Source organism: Giraffa tippelskirchi, chromosome 7 (assembly GCF_054371585.1).
Source record: "Giraffa tippelskirchi isolate mGirTip1 chromosome 7, T2T-mGirTip1v1.2.pri, whole genome shotgun sequence".
Classification (NCBI taxonomy): domain Eukaryota; kingdom Metazoa; phylum Chordata; class Mammalia; order Artiodactyla; family Giraffidae; genus Giraffa; species Giraffa tippelskirchi.
In genome coordinates, this window is record NC_137281.1 from 16,515,596 (window position 1) to 16,533,212 (window position 17,617).

General features: G+C 51.4%; 1 protein-coding gene across 10 annotated transcripts; it reads right to left on the reverse strand.

Annotated features, from left to right (window-relative positions):
- Positions 1 to 1,952: 1,952 nt before the first annotated feature.
- Positions 1,953 to 15,524, reverse strand: CD22 (CD22 molecule). Of its 10 annotated transcripts, XM_081516703.1 has the most exons (15): positions 15,480 to 15,524; positions 13,358 to 13,413; positions 12,762 to 12,767; positions 12,329 to 12,718; positions 10,651 to 10,944; positions 8,727 to 8,990; positions 8,338 to 8,601; positions 7,127 to 7,384; positions 6,659 to 6,919; positions 6,314 to 6,577; positions 4,389 to 4,485; positions 4,158 to 4,233; positions 3,649 to 3,773; positions 3,206 to 3,290; positions 1,953 to 2,907 (listed from the first exon to the last, which is right to left on the reverse strand). In XM_081516703.1, exons 1-15 carry the CDS (start codon positions 15,521 to 15,523, stop codon positions 2,776 to 2,778), a joined length of 2,616 nt encoding a protein of 871 aa, XP_081372829.1. In that variant the 5' UTR covers position 15,524; the 3' UTR covers positions 1,953 to 2,775. The 10 variants fall into 10 exon arrangements, with proteins under 10 accessions (XP_081372829.1, XP_081372831.1, XP_081372827.1 ...); XM_081516705.1 differs by lacking the exon at positions 12,762 to 12,767 and having other exon boundaries at positions 6,659 to 6,736; positions 13,358 to 13,502; XM_081516701.1 differs by lacking the exon at positions 12,762 to 12,767 and having other exon boundaries at positions 13,358 to 13,502.
- Positions 15,525 to 17,617: the final 2,093 nt, after the last annotated feature.

A 17,617-nucleotide genomic window follows, 5' to 3' on the forward strand; every position in this document is an offset into this window, starting at 1 on the left:
GTGCCAAGGGAGACAGCGGGTCTTCAAGCTCTTCTCCGCTGGCTCTCCCACCTGGCAGTTCAGGTGTCTGACAAGCATCACATCCTCAGAGACTCCCTTGGTCCCTGCATCCTACGGGCCCTGCCTCTGCTCCAGCCCCCTCTGCTGTCATTTTGTGTTGTTTATTCTGAGCACCTGAAACTCTGCGACATCAGATTTGCCAGCTCCTCTGCTAAAATGTACGGCTTCCCTGGTGGCTCAGTGGTAAAGAATCTTCCTGCCAGTGCAGGAGATGCAGGTTCAATCCCTGGGTCAGGAAGATCTCCTGGAGAAGGAAATGGCAACCCATTCCAGTATTCCTGCCTGGGAGATCCCATGGAGAGAGGAGCCTGGCGGGCTACAGTTCATGGGGTCCCAAAAGAGTCAGACATGGCTTAGCGACTAAACAGCAACGACTGCTAGAATGTTGGCCAGTGAGAGCAGAGCTTTCTGTCTGCTCTGTCCACTGCTTGCTGCATACACAGCCCGGACTCACTGAGTCGGATGAATGGTCTATTGTCTGGGCTCCGGGAGGATGGTGAGGTCTGGGGCTGGATGCAGGGGTGCATGTGTTCTGGCCCCAGCGCTGCCCAGTCTCTGCTGTGCACGTCTCAGTGGGGCCTAATGACAGCTATATCTTTCGGGCAATTGGTCATAAAGTAGGTTGATATCAGCAGCCAGGCAAGGGGACGGGATGAAGTCAACTGCTGGTTGCTAGGGAACCCCGTGCCAGGCCTCCTCAGGCTGCTTTCAGCTCCTTGGGCGTCTAAAACCCTCTGGGCAGCTAGACCAGAGACCCCTAAGATTAGGACTATGCTCTATCTTTTTTTGGTATCCCAATAACTGGTTCTGTGCTGGACACAGTGACAGGTGTCAGTAGGTAAAATGGTTGAATAGATTCAGTGATTCTGGTTCCCAAGCCCTTCCCCTCTCATTTCAACAGTCCTCAAAGCCTTCTCTAGAAAAGCATATGGTGCTTACAAGAAGTCAAACCAGGGAATTCCCTGGCAGTCCAGTGGTTAGGACTCAGCACTTTCACTGTGAGGGCCCCGGAACTGAGATGCCCCAAGCCACATGGTGTGGCCAAAAAAGAAAGACAAAAAAGGAAGAAGTCAAACCAGGGACAAGAAGGTAGATGGGAAAATCAGCACCCCACTCCTCAGGTATCCCAAGGACGACCTTGCAGAGAGCATCTGGTATTGGGCAGAGGGGAATGTTGGGGGCAGGAAAGGAAGGTAATGCCTTCAGAGCACTCACCATAGGCCAGGAATTTGCTGGGCATCTTGCTGATTGATGAGCCACACCTTCCTGCCCCGAAGGAGAATGGGTTTTGGCCCCTTGGCAGAAGTGGAACGGGTAGAGAGAGAACAGACGGAGAAGCAGAGGGCAAGTTGGCCAGGGAACATACTAGAAAATGAGTGAGGGCAAACGAATGTAGAAAGGGTGAGTGATCCCTCCAGGTCTTCAAGAAGGCATGCAGCTGTTGGTTGTGAAAGAACTCAGCAGGGTCACTTTTTGAGAAGTGCTGTGAGTAATGAATTGGCTTCCCCTTTTCACAGTCTTCAAGAGATGCAAATCAGATAGGAATTTGATTTTTAGGGACTTTTGGCTGCTGTGTTAGCCTTCTCATAATATGACATAAGATTATAGCTCATTTCCTGTTTCGAACCACCTGCACCTTCTTTTTAACAGATGAAGAAACTGAGGCTCAGAGAAGCCAGTGACCTCTGCTCAAGCTCACTTGGCTGGTCAAGTGGAAGAGCCGAGACCCAGACTCTGTGATGCCAGTGGACTCTCGGCAACCAGAAGATGGGCTCTCCAGTCTGGTGATTTTATCATGACCTTTCCCTTCTTCCCAAGCCCCAGGATGCCTGCCCCATCTCCCTGTCCCCACTCAGACTCTGCAGACTGGAAATCACTCACTGGCTCTTTGATGCAATATCTGAGTCAGGTTTATTGTGCAGCTCTGTGTCTGTTACTTGTGTGTCCACGTCGGTATATGTCTCAGACCCTGAGACCTCCAAGGACAGGGGCCGCAGCAGCATAATCCTCTCCGTGGAATGCCTCCTAGAGGAGGAACTGGCCCAGGGCAGTGCCTCTCTCTATCTCGTTTCTGTTCCTCTTTCCCTGGGCTTTGTCCCACAGGCAAACATTAGGCATTACATTAGTGAGTGCAGTTATCAGAGCAGGGGTGGCTTTTCAAAGGAACAGGGTGAGAGAGAAATAAAAGTAATGACCAGCTGATCCCAGTGGGGACACAGCCATCTAGGGGATGGGGTTTGGGAGGGGGTAGATGGTGGCTGAGATGGTAGAGATTCCGCCAGCAATGCGGCAGACCCAGGTTCAATCCCTGGGTTGGGAAGATCCCCTGGAGAAGGGCATGGCAACCCACTCCAGTATTCTTGCCCAGAGAATCCCATGAACAGAGGAGCCTGGTGGGCTACAGTCCATGGGGTCACAAAGAGTTGGACACGACTGAGCGACTAACAGACCACACACACACAGGTGGTGACAGATGGCTGGGGACAGGCAGGGGGGGGGAAGATTTGTACAGTTCAGGGTAGGTATGTAGATGAGACGCTGAGAGGAAAGGACCAGCAACGAACCCTTTGGAGGGTTACCAGTGCTAAGAAGGGAGACTGTGTCTGGGCCACGTACAAAGTCCTCTGCACCAGCTGGGTTGCAGTAACCGTGCATGCGTGCATCCGTGTGTATAACGCCCCAGCAGAACAGCGGGGGCTGAGAAGGTTTGGCCCATCAGTGCTTGAGAGTCACATATTCCACTCCTTCCTGGGCCAGCGCCCGCTTCCCATTCCCAAAATGGACCAGCTCCGAGTAATGAATGCCCTCATCGTCTAGGACCTCCGGAGTCACGTTCTCATAGTCGGCCTGAGGAAGCCACAGTGTGGTGAGCAGCCTCCCGCTGTCCACTCCTGCTGCCCCTTCCCTCCTGGCTCCCCCCACCCCCACCCCGGGGGTCCAAGGGCCCTCTTGTCTGGAAACTGGCCACAGTCGACCTCTCTAACTGGGAGGTGCCTGCCCAGGCTCTGACCATTGCCGGGGCCTGGGCAGCCCTCCCCACTGCCCAGCCTCTGCCACCATGGAGCCCACCTAGGTCCTTCCCATCTGGGACTCAGGGGCGAGGCCAGGTCCCCCTCACCTGCCTCCCACAGCCCTGCTCTCTTACCGTTTGACAGTTCTGCACCACAGCGTAGGTGACCCTGTCGTCCCTGCTTGGGGGAATTTCCTGCATCTCTGAGCTCCCTGCATCTCTGAGAGGGAAGGCAGATAGATAACCACAGGTGAAGACTTTTGCATGCAATTTGCTCCTTTTTCCAACTCCCCCAGCCCCTAAGAGCACGCCCAGCCTCTCAGCCCCATGTGTGTGATGTCCAGTGTTCATAGCAGGAGCTCAGGTGTCCACTGAGCGAACGTATGTTGTGTATGTTTCATGAAGCCTCAACCTTGGTGAGGGAGGCTGGCCCTGGCTTGAAGGCATAGATCCAGTTCCCTAGACCATTCCCCAGGGGTTTGTTACAGAGCTGGAATGAGAAGAGGAAGCAAAGAGGAAGGCAAGATGAGAGCCCTACCCCCATGACCCTTCCAGGGCGCAGGTGTCCCCCCCGGTACCTAAGCCTCTGTGTGTCAGTCTCGCCAAGAGGAAAGCTCAAGGTAGCATAGCTGATGGCATCTTCCATCACTGGATTGTAGCACCCCAGGTAGTGGGGGCGTTCGGCTTGGGGGGTCCTTCTAGCCTGAGAGAAAGACAAAATGTCAGCTCTTACCACTCCTCTCCCCATCCTCACTCCCCCATCCACCCCCACAATACTCTATCACCGCTGTCCACGGTGTTTCTTTCAAAAGACTTTTTTTTTTTGATGTGGACCATCTTTTTTAAAGTCTTTATTGAATTTGTTACAGTGTTTCTTCTCTCTTATGTTTTGATCCCTATGGCATGTGGGATCCTAGCCACCTGACCAAGGTTGGAACCCAACATGCCCTGCATTGGAAGGCGAAGTCTTAACCACTGGACCGCCAGGCAAGTTTTTTCTTTTATAATTGACACATAGTTGATTTTCCACTTTGTTTCTTTCTTGACTTCAAGACCTGCCCTGCATTTCCTCCTTCTGTCCTCCTACCTTTATATTCCTCACAAAGAAGCTCTGTCCACTGGAACTTTCCGGAAGGCCCTGCTGTCTCTGAATCCTCTTCCAACTGAGAAATAAAGACGTGATCAGGGAGGAAGAAGGGCCTGGGGAGAACGCCCTGAGGACCCGGCACGCTGGGGGCTGCAGGGCTGAGTGACAAGGGACCCACTCACTGGGATGGGGGAGGCAGAGCAAAGGAGGCAGGTGGTGGGAGGCACTCACTTCCGCTGAAGCTTGACTCCCCAGATGGCCAGAAGGAAGATGGCCAAGCAGAACCCCACTCCCAAGGCCGCACGCCTGCTGATGGTGGCAGCGCTGTCTGATGGAGAAGGGAGGTACGTCAGTTGATGACACAGCCTCAGTCGGGGAGCAGGCCTGCTCCACCCTTTGCCTGGGAGGCATCCTCGGCTTCTCTCTGCGAGGCCACTGTCCTTCTAGCCTGCAAGACTCCTCCATGCCCTGGGCATGTGACTCAGAAAAAGAGGGAAAAGCCAGCCCTGACCTCTGGACATCTCATTAGAAGGGAAGTGCAATCAGTTTTCAAGAGGAGCGCCTGCTTTGTGACAGACTCGGGCACACGAAGAGCACGCGACCCTCACCCTCGTAAATGGTACTGTATCATCAGGAGGCCTGTTGCATGTGAGCGTGTGCTAGGTCGCTTCAGTTGTGTTCAACTCTTTGCGGCCCCATGGACTGTAGCCCTCCAGGCTCCTCTGTCCATGGGATTCTCCGGGCAAGAATACCGGAATGGGTTGCCATGCCCTCCTCCAGCGGATCTTCCTGACCCAGGGATCTTGCATTTCCTGCATTGGCAGGTGGGTTCTTTACCACTAGCGCCACCTGAGAAGCCACAAGGGCCACTTGGCTTTACTTAAAATCACTTGTCCTTCAACCCAGTGAGTCCAGGTGGGAACCTAGCCTACAATTCTCCTTATGGGTGTGCCCGGAGCAGGAGACTGTGTCCAGCCTTGAGGAGGGCACTGGGCACACAGCTTTTCAACATTGCACCGTGAGGAAACGAGGCAGTTCTCAGGGTGTCTGTGGAGGGGAGACCTAGGGAATGTGGTTTTAAGTTACTTTTCCAAATGGCACCCTCAGATTGGCTCCCTTTAGCACCAGCTTTGCATGGTGATGATCCTCTAAATTTAAAGTCCTGGCTCCAGTCACTAATCTGAGAAAAACACAAAAAGTAAATATTTCTACCTATGTTTCCAGACTCTTCAGACACCTGTTTATGCCCAAATCTAGAACAATCTCCAAGTGCTGTTATTACATGGAAGGTGAAAGTGTTAGCCGCTCAGTTGTGTCCGACTTTTTGCGACCCCATGGACTGTAGCCTACCAGGCTCCTCTGTCCATGGAATTCCCCAGGCAGGAATACTGGAGTGGGTTGCCATTCCCTTCTCCCCGGAATCTTCCCGACCCAGGGATTGAACCCAGGTCTCCAGTATTGCAGGCAGATTCTTTACCCTCTGAGCCACCAGGGAAGCCCCCATTACATGAAGAAAGGAAAATTCAAGGCAATGTGTGAGCTCTTCCAACGTCTAAGTAACAAAGAAGGGTGTATGGACACAGGTCTCTAGAGGCCTATTGTGCACGAACAGAATATTTCTGCAAGGAGACATACCCAGCCAACAGTGAACGCCTTGAGGGAGGAGAGGAAGCAGAGTTCTCAGGGAGCAAGAAAGGAGAAGTGACTGTCCTTCCACTATTTACCCTTCCATGCTGTTTCATTTTTTTTTTTTTTTACCACGTACTTGCATTGTCTTTTAAAAACACACACACACACACACACACTAAAAAAAAATCAAAAGATAGAAACAAGCAGCCTATCAAGGGTAAGACAGAAAGGGAGGGGCAGAGAGAGGGAGCCAATAGGAGCTCAGGTGTCTGGAAGCAGGGGGGCAGGCAGAGAGGGAGTCCTCCTGGAGGCTGGAGAGACTGAGCAGGAGAGGGAAGATGGAAGAGCTGTGTGTGGAGCAGGGGGCCCTCTGAGCACAGGGTTCCCCATGCCCCCGTCCACCCCCTGCAGGAGAGGGAGGGTGGGCAGGGCAGGATCAGGGATGTGATCTGAACACACAGCAGCACAGCCAAGGAGGAAGCCCCAGGAGTGGCCAGCACCCGAGAAGAAGAAGGAGGGGGCCTTACAGTAGACAGTGAAGGTTGTGGGGGGTGACTGGCTCTGGCCCAGACGGTTGCTCCCCCGGCACCAGTAGTTGCCTGCGTGCTGCAGCTTCACGGGCTCCAACCTCAGCGTCTGACCGTAATGGTGGAGTTCTTGGTTATTCCCATCAAACCAGTTGTAGTGGGAGAGGGGAGGGTTGGCGTCACTCTCGCAGGTCAGGACTGCCGTCTTCCCCTCGACCGCGCCATCTTTCGGGCTGATGGACACGCGCAGCCTCCTGGGAGCATCTGCAGGACAAACAAAGTCAGGATTCAGGTCACTGGTCCTCTGCCCATCTCTGCCATCCGCCTCCAGCTCCAACCACTCACACAGCACTCGGAGCTCGTAGGCCTCAGATGAGGTCTGTCCTATGGAGTTGTTGACCAAGCAGTGGTAGGTTCCCGAATCTTCTGGAGAGATGGGGTCAAAGTTAAGTGTCTTCCCTTCCTCCAGAAGGCTTCCATCTTTCTTCCAGAAGAAGTGGACGTCCGTGGGATGGCTACTTGAGAACTCACACTGGAGGAGGACCTGCTTCCCAGATCGAATCTCTGTATGAGGGTTGATCTGGATGCTGACGTCCTTAGGGGCATCTGGAGAGCAAGGACCTCAGGCTGATCTCTGGGGTCCCTTTCCCTCCTCCTGTCCCCAAGACTCCCTCTCGCTTTGACTCTGAGGCCTGACTCTCATCCCTCAGTTCTCTGTGAGGACTGTGGTCCAGGCTTTGGGCTCCTCACCCTCAGAACCCCGTGATCCCAACTGGGCCACCCCTCCACCTCCCCCGGGCCTGGGTCACTCACAGTGGACATTCAGGTTGACAGAGGGAGACCATGAACACCACTGGTTACAGGCTTCGCATTTGACTGGCCCTGCGTTCCAGGTGACTTTTCGAATTGTCAGCTTCTCCTGTGATGTCTGGTCCTGGGAGCCTGGGCTGTTCCAGTTATATCGAGTAACTCTGGGGTTACTGGAATTGAAGGTGCAGGACAGGGTCACACTGTCTCCTTCTCGAATCGGTGTGGGGTTTTGAATCACTGTGGTGACCCCCTTGGGGGGATCTGGGAGAAAACCAGAGAGATGGGTGAAGAAAAGGCAGCCACCTCTAGGATCTGTATCTGTTCCTTATGGCTTCCGCTCCACTCTCCCCGTGCCCTGCATTGACGCAGTTTGTCAGTTAGCTGAGGGAAGGCTTGTGCTTCCCTCTTGCCCTGGCCGTTTGAGGCAGGATGGTGCAGTGGTTAAGAGCACAGCTCTGGGAAGAGTACATACGTATGGTGCTGAGCAAGGAGGGGCTACTGTTTGTGGATCTCTGCATGGGTATGGGGGCTGTCAAGGCTTGGTCATATAGCAAGGGCGTTCATTTAAAAAAGCAAAAGCATAGGTCTGGAGCCAGACTGCTGGATCCTGCCACTTGGAGGCTGCAGGCCTCAGTTTACTCATCTGTCAAATGGGGTCCTGTGAGTAGCTAACCTTGTGGAACCATTGTGAGGACAGAGTGAGAGGAGGCTGTTAGAGCCACATGGCAAGTGGTAAACACATTGCTGCTACTAGCGTAAACCATATCTATTGTCTAGATTCCAGGATTTGGGCATCTAGTGTATTTGGCCCATACTATGACACCCCAGGGTCCAAGGATCAAACCCAGGAACTCTCTTTGTCCCGGGCTCTGCTCAGTGACAAGACTACTGGTGCTTAACAGGGCCAGATGACAGAGAGGTAACAAGGCATTTTGCCCCAGTTCTCGAAAACTTCAGGACCCCTCCAGGGACTCAGTCGCTGCATAGCGACGCCAAGTCTCCGTGTCCCTCATGGGACCCTGGCAGCTTGCTGTTCATTCAGTCAACAGACATCTACTGAGCACCTCCCACAAGCCAGGCCCTGGTGTGGTGCTAAGGACACGACTGTGAAAACAGCACAACACCCGCCTCCCAGAAGCTTATCTGTCGGGAGGCCCTGGTTTCTGCTTGCTGTCCCTTCTCGGACTCTTCTGTTGTCCTCTGCAACTACTCACACTGGACGTCCAAGTCAGCTTCCTGCTCAACAACTCCAGGCCCAAGACTATTTTCTGCCAAGCAGGAGTACCTCCCAGCATGCTTGACGAGGACTTGAGGGATCTGGAAGATCCTGCCGTTCTTTCCAGGCATTTCTTGCCGATTGAAGTACCAGGTGTAATTAGATGGAGGAGGGTTGGCTGCTGATATACAAGTCAGCTCTACTGTAACTCCTTCTTTAATTGACGAGGGGGAGATCTGAACCTGGGAAGGTTCTGGAGCATCTGGAAGAAGGGGCCGAGGCAGGGGGTGGGGTGAGCAGAGGCCTCTATGGGTCCCCTCCTGAGGGCCTGGGCGGCGCCCCTGCTGACCCCCAGCCTGCCCCTTTTGCAGCTCCCGGGAGGCTCACAGTGCACCTGGAGATCCACCACATCTGACTGTCTTGTGCCCACATCGTTGGAGGCCTTGCAGGTGTACTGCCCGCTCATCGTCCTGGTCACTTCGGGCAGAGTGAGTGTTGTCCCCTGCTCCTTCAGTTGAGTCCTGTCCTTGAACCAGGACACGTTCGAGGACCGCGGGTTGCTGCTGATGACCTCGCAACTCATGGTCACAGACTCTCCCTCTGAGACAGTGGCTTCTTCGGGGCTGACTTCGATCTTCAACTTCGGTGCGTCTGGAGGAGCAGAGGACAGTGCAGAAGGGGTAGGGAATTCTCCGAGGGTTTTAAGTGCTGAAAGGTTGCAGCCCTTTTATTCTGATAAAGTAGCAGCCTACACAGCGTGGGGCGAGAGTCTGGAGCCACTCCCTGTTGCCCTTGTCAACAAGGGTGGGCTGGCCCAAGCACCAGGGGACTGTCACAGCCTCCCAAGTCATCTCTCTGCTCTCCCCAGCCCCAGTCCCCAAAGCTCTGGTCTCTGCCAGCAGCCAGCAGCATTCCCAGGACAGTCCATCAGAGCTTGCCACTCCCCTGCTTGAAGCCATTCAGTAGATTCCACACTTAGAGAAAAACCCAAACCCCTCACTGCAGCCCCTGAGATCTAGTGTCCCAGTCCCTCTCGGCCTTACTTTCCTACCATTGGGCCCCTTGGACAAAGTGCCAAGGTCAAAGGCCCCTTGCTCTGATGCAGACATGCCAAGTTCCTACCTCAAGGTCTTGGACTTGTTCTTCCCTCTCCCTGGAATGCTTTTCTCACAAAGATACTGTGTGCCTGCCTCAGTCCCTCCCTTCGCTGAGTCACAGCTCGAGTTAAGCCTCCACCCCTCACTCTCTCTGTCCTAGCCTTGCTTTCCTTTTACTTTTTCTCTTTTTAAATATTTATTTATTTGGCTGAGTTGGGACTTAGCTGCAGGACATGGGTCATCGTTGCATCATGTGGGATCTTTCGTTGCAGCACAAGGACTCTCTAGTTGTGGAGCACAGACTCTCTAGTTGCAGCCCATGGACTTTCTCGTTTTGGCACATGGGCTTAGTTGCCCCCCAGCATGTGGAATCTTAGTTCCCCGACTAGATCCTGAACCCATGCCCCCTGCATTGCAAGGCAGAGTCTTAACCACTGGACCACCAAGAAAGTCCCTATTTTTTCTTAATTACACTTAGCACCACCTACAATTATGTTCTGTATTCCCCTGATCATCTATTTGCTTTCCTGCCCCCCACTGCAATGCTAGTTCCACGTGGGCAAGAACTTTGCTCACTGCTCTATGCCTAGCAGCCATAATACAGCTTAGCGCTTAGTAGGTTCACAATAAATATTTATTGAATGAATGAATGAGGCTCCGATAATGATGTGAAAAAATCCTTCACCCCATCCCCCCAGGGGAACAAAAAACCCTTAGCCAAGTGATTCCCAACTCATGTCATGGCTTGAGGATAGATTAAATTATTTTATTCTGTTTGACTGGCGTGTGTGCATGCTCAGTCACTTTAGTCATGTCCAACTCTTTGTGACCCCATGAACTGTAGCTTATCAGGCTCCTCTGTCCAGGGGGATTCTCCAGGTAAGAATTCTGGAGTGGATTGCCATGCCCTCCTCCAGGGGATCTTCTCGATCCAGGGATCAAACCTGAGTCTCTTATGTCTCCTGCTTTGCCAGGTGGGTTCTTTACCACGAGTGCCACCTGGGAAGCAGATACTAACATGAATCCGTACCCTGAAACACCAGCGCTGATGATGGGAAAGGTAGAGGAGAGGCCGCAGCTTTGCCCGGACCATTCCCATCTGCGGGTGCCCACAGACCCATCACACTTCCTTCTCTGAGTTCCCATGCCCCTTTGAGGGGGTGAAGAGATGACAGGACCCTCGTCCCTCCCACAGGAGCATCAGGGAGACTCACGCTTCACTTTCAGCAACACCGTTTTCTCCGAGAGTATCCGCTGTTTCATGGGGTCCCACAGCTGGCAGGTCAGGTTCGTGCCGTCATGAGTCCAGTTGGGCTGGAAACTGAGGCTGCTCTGGGTAGAGACCATCTCAGGGGAGAGTAAGGTAGAGGTGGTCACAGACCCCTCCAGGGACCACTGCAAATGGATCTGGTAATCATGGCAGGCGAAATTCAGTGAGCAGGTGACAGTGACTTTCTGGTCCTCCCAGATTTCCTGACGGAGCTCTATGTGGGGTTGAGGAGCTGTCTCTGCAAAAGAGCAGGGACTCAGTGGGAGAAGGAGAAGGTGGGTTGATTTTAGAGTGTCGCACTGAAACATATACACTGCCATATGTAAAATAGATAACCAATGCATGTTTGGTGCATGAAGCAGGGCACCCACAGCAATGCTCTTTGTACAACCCGGGTGGATAAGGTGGGGAGGTAGGTGGGAAGGGGGTTCAGGATGGAGGGGACACCTGTATACCTGTGACTGATTCAATCTGATGTATGGCAAAACCCATCACAATATTGTAAAGTAATTACCCTCCAATTAAGCAAATGAATTTTTAAAAATAAATAAAATAAATATTAATCTTATCTAAAAACATCTTCATAGAAAATCCAAAATAATGTTCGATCACATTCCAGGCAACTGTAGCCCAGCCATATCTACACACAAATTAGCCATCACGGGAGTGATGCAAGAAGGCACTGCAGTTCTTTCTGTGGTGATGAAAATGTTCTAAAATTGACTGTGGTAATGGTTGAACATGTCTATAAATACACTGAAAAACACTGAACTGAACATTTTTAGTAGGTGAGTTGTATTAGACATATCTCAATAAAACCGTTTTTAAAAAAAGAAAAAAAGAGCAGGGACCACGCTGGAAGCCTGAGAGATGGACCCACTTTAGACACCCTGCCCCAAGTAACCCATCAGGAATCCCCGGCCCCTCCGTCCACCTCTCTCCAGGCCTGCCTTTCTCTGCTCAGCTGAAATATCCTCTGAAAGGGCTTGTGAAAGCTGATCCTCCTTAGGAACTGTGTCTTATGTTTTCTGCTTACTTCAATCACATGCCCCGGTGTTTGCTTTCTCAGTGTTTACTCTCCTTTAGTGGAGAGGCCTTTGTGCAGCCAGTCTCCGTTTTCCCCGGGTCTGGACCACCCTCATATTGTGGCATCTCTCACCCCAAACATAGGGCTACATAGAACCACCCACCAAATCCACAGGCCATGGAACAGAGTGAGCATGCCGCCTGGGGTGCGGGGTCCCACACCTGTGTTTTGTTCATACCCTATCCGTGTGTCAGGTAGCCACGTAGGGCTAATTAGAATTAATCCCTCACATAAACACATTGGGAGATTTCCCTTGAAAATTCATATCTCCATGTTCTCTGGAAAAATCAGGCAACCCGGCAGCCAGATTCTAGAATGTACAGGGGCTGAGTGGCGGACAGTGTGCTCAAGGAGGGGTGAATGCCCACACTCCAGTTTACCACGGGCACCACGGGGTCCTTGTGCCAACCTGGTCCCTCTCTGGCATCCCCGTCTGGCCTCCGCAGGCCACCCAGTTTGTGATCGGTCCCAGGAGTCAGATGTTTCCCCACCTTCCTCCCTGCTGAGACAAAGGGACCCATCCTCAGGGCCTTACCAGAGATGCTGAGGTTCAGAGTCTCCATCCATTTGTCAGTCCCCGACGTCGCCCTCAGCCCCAGCACACCGCTGTCATTGACTTTGACAGGATTGATGAGGAGGGTACAGTTGTTTTTGTTGTTTCCCAGGAACCGTACCCTTTGCTGAAGGGGGGTAGGTGCCTCGGTTTTCAGGTTCTTATGATAGAGGACGGTCCCCTTGTAGTCCTTGGCCTCCTTGTCATACTCAGAATTGTGGTACACAGTCAGGTTCTCTAGGACGTGTCCACCACCCTTTAGCAAACTGTATTTGCAGGGGATCCACACGCAGGCTCCATCCCAGGCATAGAGGGTCTTAGGATGCGTAAACTTCCAGGTATTATAAGCTGAGTCAGAGAAAGCCAAGTATTCTGGAACCCACCAAAGTGAACAGAAAACACTACTGAGGGACACTGAGAACTTTCAAAGGAATAAAGAATTTCCCCTGAAGAGACAGGGAGGGAGAGGGAGAGGTGTGTGTGTATACACACACACACACACACACACACACACGTATGAGCTTCCCTGGTGGCTCAGATGGTAAAGAATCTGCCTGTGATGCGGCAGACCCAGGTTCAATCCCTAGATTGGAAAGATCTCCTGGATATGCGCATGCATGCATGCTAAGAAGCTTCAGTCATGTACAACTCCTTGCGACCGTGGACTGTAGCCTGCCAGGCTCCTCTTTCTGTGGGGATCTTCCAGGCAAGAATACTGGAATGAATTGTCATGCCTCCTCCAGGGGATCTTCCAACCCAGGGATCGAACCAGCGTCTCTTATGTCTCCTGCCTTGGCAAGCATGTTCTTTACCACTAACACCACCTTGGAAGCCCAAACACACACACACACAGACATACACACACACACACACACACACACACACACACACACACACTGCCTGTCCCCACCCTGCCCCACATTTACTCTTCTCTGCCCCTGTCTTTCCTCCACCCCTGGCTCTCCCACCATCAGCCCAGACCCAAGGACCCACCGCGACAGCCATCCTTACCAAGAAGCAGGAGCGAGGGGCCAAGGAGATGCATGGTGCTGTGTCTAGGCAGGAGCCTGGGCCAGGAAGAGTTTGTCTTTGAGCCACCTGGTCGCTGACATCTTCCAGACAGCTCTTCTTGTGCACCTACACCAACCCCTTTTCCCTGATCCCAGGAGGACCGTGACTGGTTGCACAGCAGAATAGGGAATTCTAGAAGCTCACGGACTTTTTCGGGATATGCCATGCCTCTCCCATCAGCCCAACACCATGTAGGACTAGCACTTCTTCTTTTCTCCCAACTATCCATCCATCCAATCAACCATCCATCCAAACTTCTATAAACTTGCTGGCCAGCTCTCAAGCTTTGAGTGGCACCAAACTGCTGAGCACCTCAAATGTCAGGCCCTAGGTGACTTGGAGCTTACCTTGGGGAAACCAAGGAAGGGTTTCACATAGGAAAGAGACAGGGCCAAACTCTGATTTTAAAGACCAGGAAAAAAAAAACAAAAAACAAATTCTAAAGCCAGTCATTGAGTATGATACCAGGAGAGCATCTAGATGGATCTGAAAGGACTCAGGAGAATGCGGTCCAAGGGACCATTCAGAGCACCGCCCCCCGACCCTGTACCCTGGGCTTGGTAGGAAACAAATCAACCAGCCTTGAGTAAAGGCCATGCCTATCTCAGTTCCAGTCAAGTGGGAACGTGGGCCCAGCAGTGCCCTATCTTCTACTATTTTAAAAGCAGCAAGAAGCCAGAGTTTCATGCCTTGCTTTGAAAAAAAAAACAACACAAATGAACACCATGCTGGTCAAACAAAACCTGTCTGTGGGCTAGAAGTAGTCCAAGGGCCACCCATGTGCAACCGCTGCCTGTGTGTGTGTGTGCATGCACACACAATGAGCTGGACAGCTAACTCACTAGACTTTTACATAGAGTTACATTTACATAGAGTTAAATTTAAGTCCCAATTTGCATGGTTGCGCCCTTCAGGCCTGTCCCTGGCGGGGGGTCACCAGGACGGGCCAATAGAGTGTGTCTCCTGTCTCAGCCCAGACCTGCGTCTCCTCCCCACCCCCTCCCTGCCCAGCCAACAGTTCCCACACATCAGCACCCTGCCCCCAACCCCTCCGGCTGTTTATCTCCTCCGGTTGTATGGCTTAGGCTAAGGACTGTTGGGTGTCCACGATCAGATCAGCGTGGGGAAAGCTAGGCTGCTGGCTGAAAGTAAGCAGGGGGCCTGTTCCCAGGCCCAGAAGTCATGCTGGTCTAGCCCCGGGCACGGATGGGACTGTACAGCTCTGCGGGAGTTAATCACATTACACAGAAAAAAGTCTTCAAGGTCATATCCATCTGAGAGAAGCTGGATTAAAAAACATGAAATGGGATTCTTTAGCATAGACCTTTTCAGGCCCTTTAACCAGCGGTATATGCCTCGTGCATTTCCCAGCATGGAGCTTAGACTACAGCACAAGACCCCAACTTCTTTAGCCAGGGGAACTATTTTACATGCTTTAGTCCCAGAGTCAGTGTTCCGAGGGATGTGCTTTGGGCCCCCTTTAGGTTTTCACAAGGGCTGTGGCCAGGGCCAGCGTCCATTCTTGGTGGCAAAGACTAGCCTCCAGGAGTTGGGCCAGGGTGCCCCTCTGCCAGCAGCCACCAGTCGCACCCTCATTGGGGACCGGCTGGAGGACACCAGACCAGTGGGAGAGGGGTGCTTCTCAGAGCAAGGCTGCATGCTTACCCCCATGGAGCCTCAGGCAGTCTCTAGGGCACAAGGAGTGGGCCCCAGGCCTGCGATTGGAAGGCTGCTGAGGTGGGATGGTGCGGGGAGGCCTGGGGACAGTCGGCGCTGTGCACAAAGGCTCCAGACCTGTGCTCAACACCAGCCCGTGTAGAGCCTCGCAGGACCTCAGAGCTGGCCTCCCCTCCTGGGCACCCCGTGAGGGCAGGGCACCCTCCTGCTCTCAGAAGACTCGCCAGAGAGATGCTCAAGGACAGGGGACTACTACCTGTGGTCACACTGGCAGGAAAAGGGAAGAGAGTCCCCACTGCGCTCCCAGCCCCTGAAATTGTGCCGGCTTTCGGCGGCTGCTCCGTGCATGCTCGTTGAATGCAAAAGAGAACAAAATAGTTTTTACCTGTTTCCTCCTGCGTCTTGCCTCTTCAGGGACCCTGGCAGCATCTAAGAGTGAAAGGGGAAGCATAGTGGAGTCACCAGTGACCGATTTTCACTCTTCTTGGCCACGCCCCCCGGCCCCGGCTCCCTGTGACAGCAACGCCTCTTCTGGATTTCCCTGAAGGAAACGAAATACTAACTCGAAAGGATATTGGCACCCCAATGTCCCCTGCAGACATGGAAGCAGCCTAAGTGTCCATCGATGGAAGGGTGAATAAAGAATATGTACACAAACGAATATTTTTCAGCCATGAAAGAAGAGTATCTTGCCATTTGCTACCACGTGGATGGGACTGGAGGGAATTATGCTAAGTGAAATAAGCCAGAGAAAGACAAATACAGTATGATCTCACTTACATGTGGGATCTTAAAAAAATGAAAATGAACTCATGGATACAAAAAACAGTTTGGTGGTTGCCAGAGGCAGGGGGTAGGGGTGGGCAAAAGGGGTGGCAGTGGGTTAAAGGTACAAACTTCTGGTTATAAAATGAATAAATAAATCCTAGGGATGTAAGTTATAGCATGGTGACTATAGTTACTATTGCTGTATTGTATATCTGACAGTTGCTAAGAGAGTAAATCTTAAAAGCTCTCATCACAAGAAGAAAAATTGCAACTATTTATTCTGATGAATGTTAACCAGACTTATTGTGGTGATTGTTTTGCTGCTGCTGCTGCTGCTAAGTTACTTCAGTCGTGTCTGACTCTGTGAGACCCCATAGATGACAGCCCACCAGGCTCCCCCGTCTCTGGGATTCTCCAGGCAAGAACACTGGAGTGGGTTGCCATTTCCTTCTCCAATGCACGAAAGTGAAAAGTGAAAGTGAAGTCGCCCAGTCGTGTCCAACTCTTAGCAACCCCACGGACTGCAGCCCACCAGGCTCCTCCGTCCATGGGATTTTCCAGGCAAGAGTACTGGAGTGGGTTGCCATCGCCTTCTAGTTTTGCAGTAGATATAAATATTGAATCATTATATTATACACCTGAAACTAACATAATGTTATATGTTGATTATATCTCAATTTTAGAAAGAAAATAGGAGTGGCTATAATACAGGTGGCTCAGTGGTAAAGAATCTGCCTGCAATCCAGGAGGCCCAGGTTCAACGCCTGGGTCGAGAAGATTCCCTGGAGGAGGGCATGGCTATCCACTCCAGTATTCTTGCCTGGAGAATCCCATGGACCGAGGAACCTGGTGGGCTACAGTCCATAGGGTCGCACAGAGTTGTACACAACTGAAGCCGTCTAAGCAGCAACAGCATAGTAGATTTCAGAACAAAGAAAATTACCCAAGACAGAGAAGGATATTATGCAATAAGGAAAGGGCTGATCCTCCAAAGCATAGCACTCTAAATGTGGGAGTACCAAACAGCAGAGCTACAGAATGTGTGAAGCAAAATCCAATAGAAGTGAAAGAATAGACAATTCACAATTATAGTTGGAAACTTCAACACTCATCCTCAACAACTAACAGAAGAACTAGACAAAAAACAGCAAGGACAACACCATCAACCAACAATATCATCAATAAACAGTATCTAGCTGACATTCACAGACTACTCCACCCCCAAACAACAAAATACACATTATTTTCAAGTGAGCATAGAGTGTATACCAAGATCGAATTTAGGGCCATAGTACAAGCCTCAAAAAATTTGAAATAATTGCATCACATACAGTATATGCTTTAACCACAATGGAATCAAACTAGAAATCAAAAATAGAAGCATCCCCAAACACCTGAAAAACAAACAGCACATTTCTAAATAACACATGGGTCAAAGGGAACATCTCAAGGGAAATTTAATAATACATTGAACTGAAATAAAATGAAAATAGAACCTATCAAACTTTGTGGGACACAACTAAAACACAAGGGAGAAATTTATGGCACTGAATGTTTTCATTAAAAAAGTAAGTCTTGAGAGTTCCCTGGTAGTCCAGTGGTTAGGACTTTGTACTTTCACTGCAAAGAACCAGGGTTTAATTCCTGGTTGGTGAATTAAGATCCTGCAAGCCAAAAAAAAAAGTAAGTCTCAAATCAATAACTTAAGATTCCATCTCTACAAACTAGACAAATAAGAGCAAAACAAATCTAAAA

What these genes read in the sequence shown, in the direction of transcription:
- CD22 (XM_081516699.1), bottom strand. Translation starts at nt 13,646, where the DNA reads ATGGATAGTTGGGAGAAAAGAAGAAGTGCTAGTCCTACATGGTGTTGG. An exon ending in GGTGTTGCTGAAAGTGAAGC is followed by an intron (nt 8,991 to 10,650) that starts GTGAGTCTCCCT and finishes CTGCTCCTCCAG; the next exon opens with ACGCACCGAAGTTGAAGATC. An exon ending in CTACGAGCTCCGAGTGCTGT is followed by an intron (nt 6,578 to 6,658) that starts GTGAGTGGTTGG and finishes TTTGTCCTGCAG; the next exon opens with ATGCTCCCAGGAGGCTGCGC.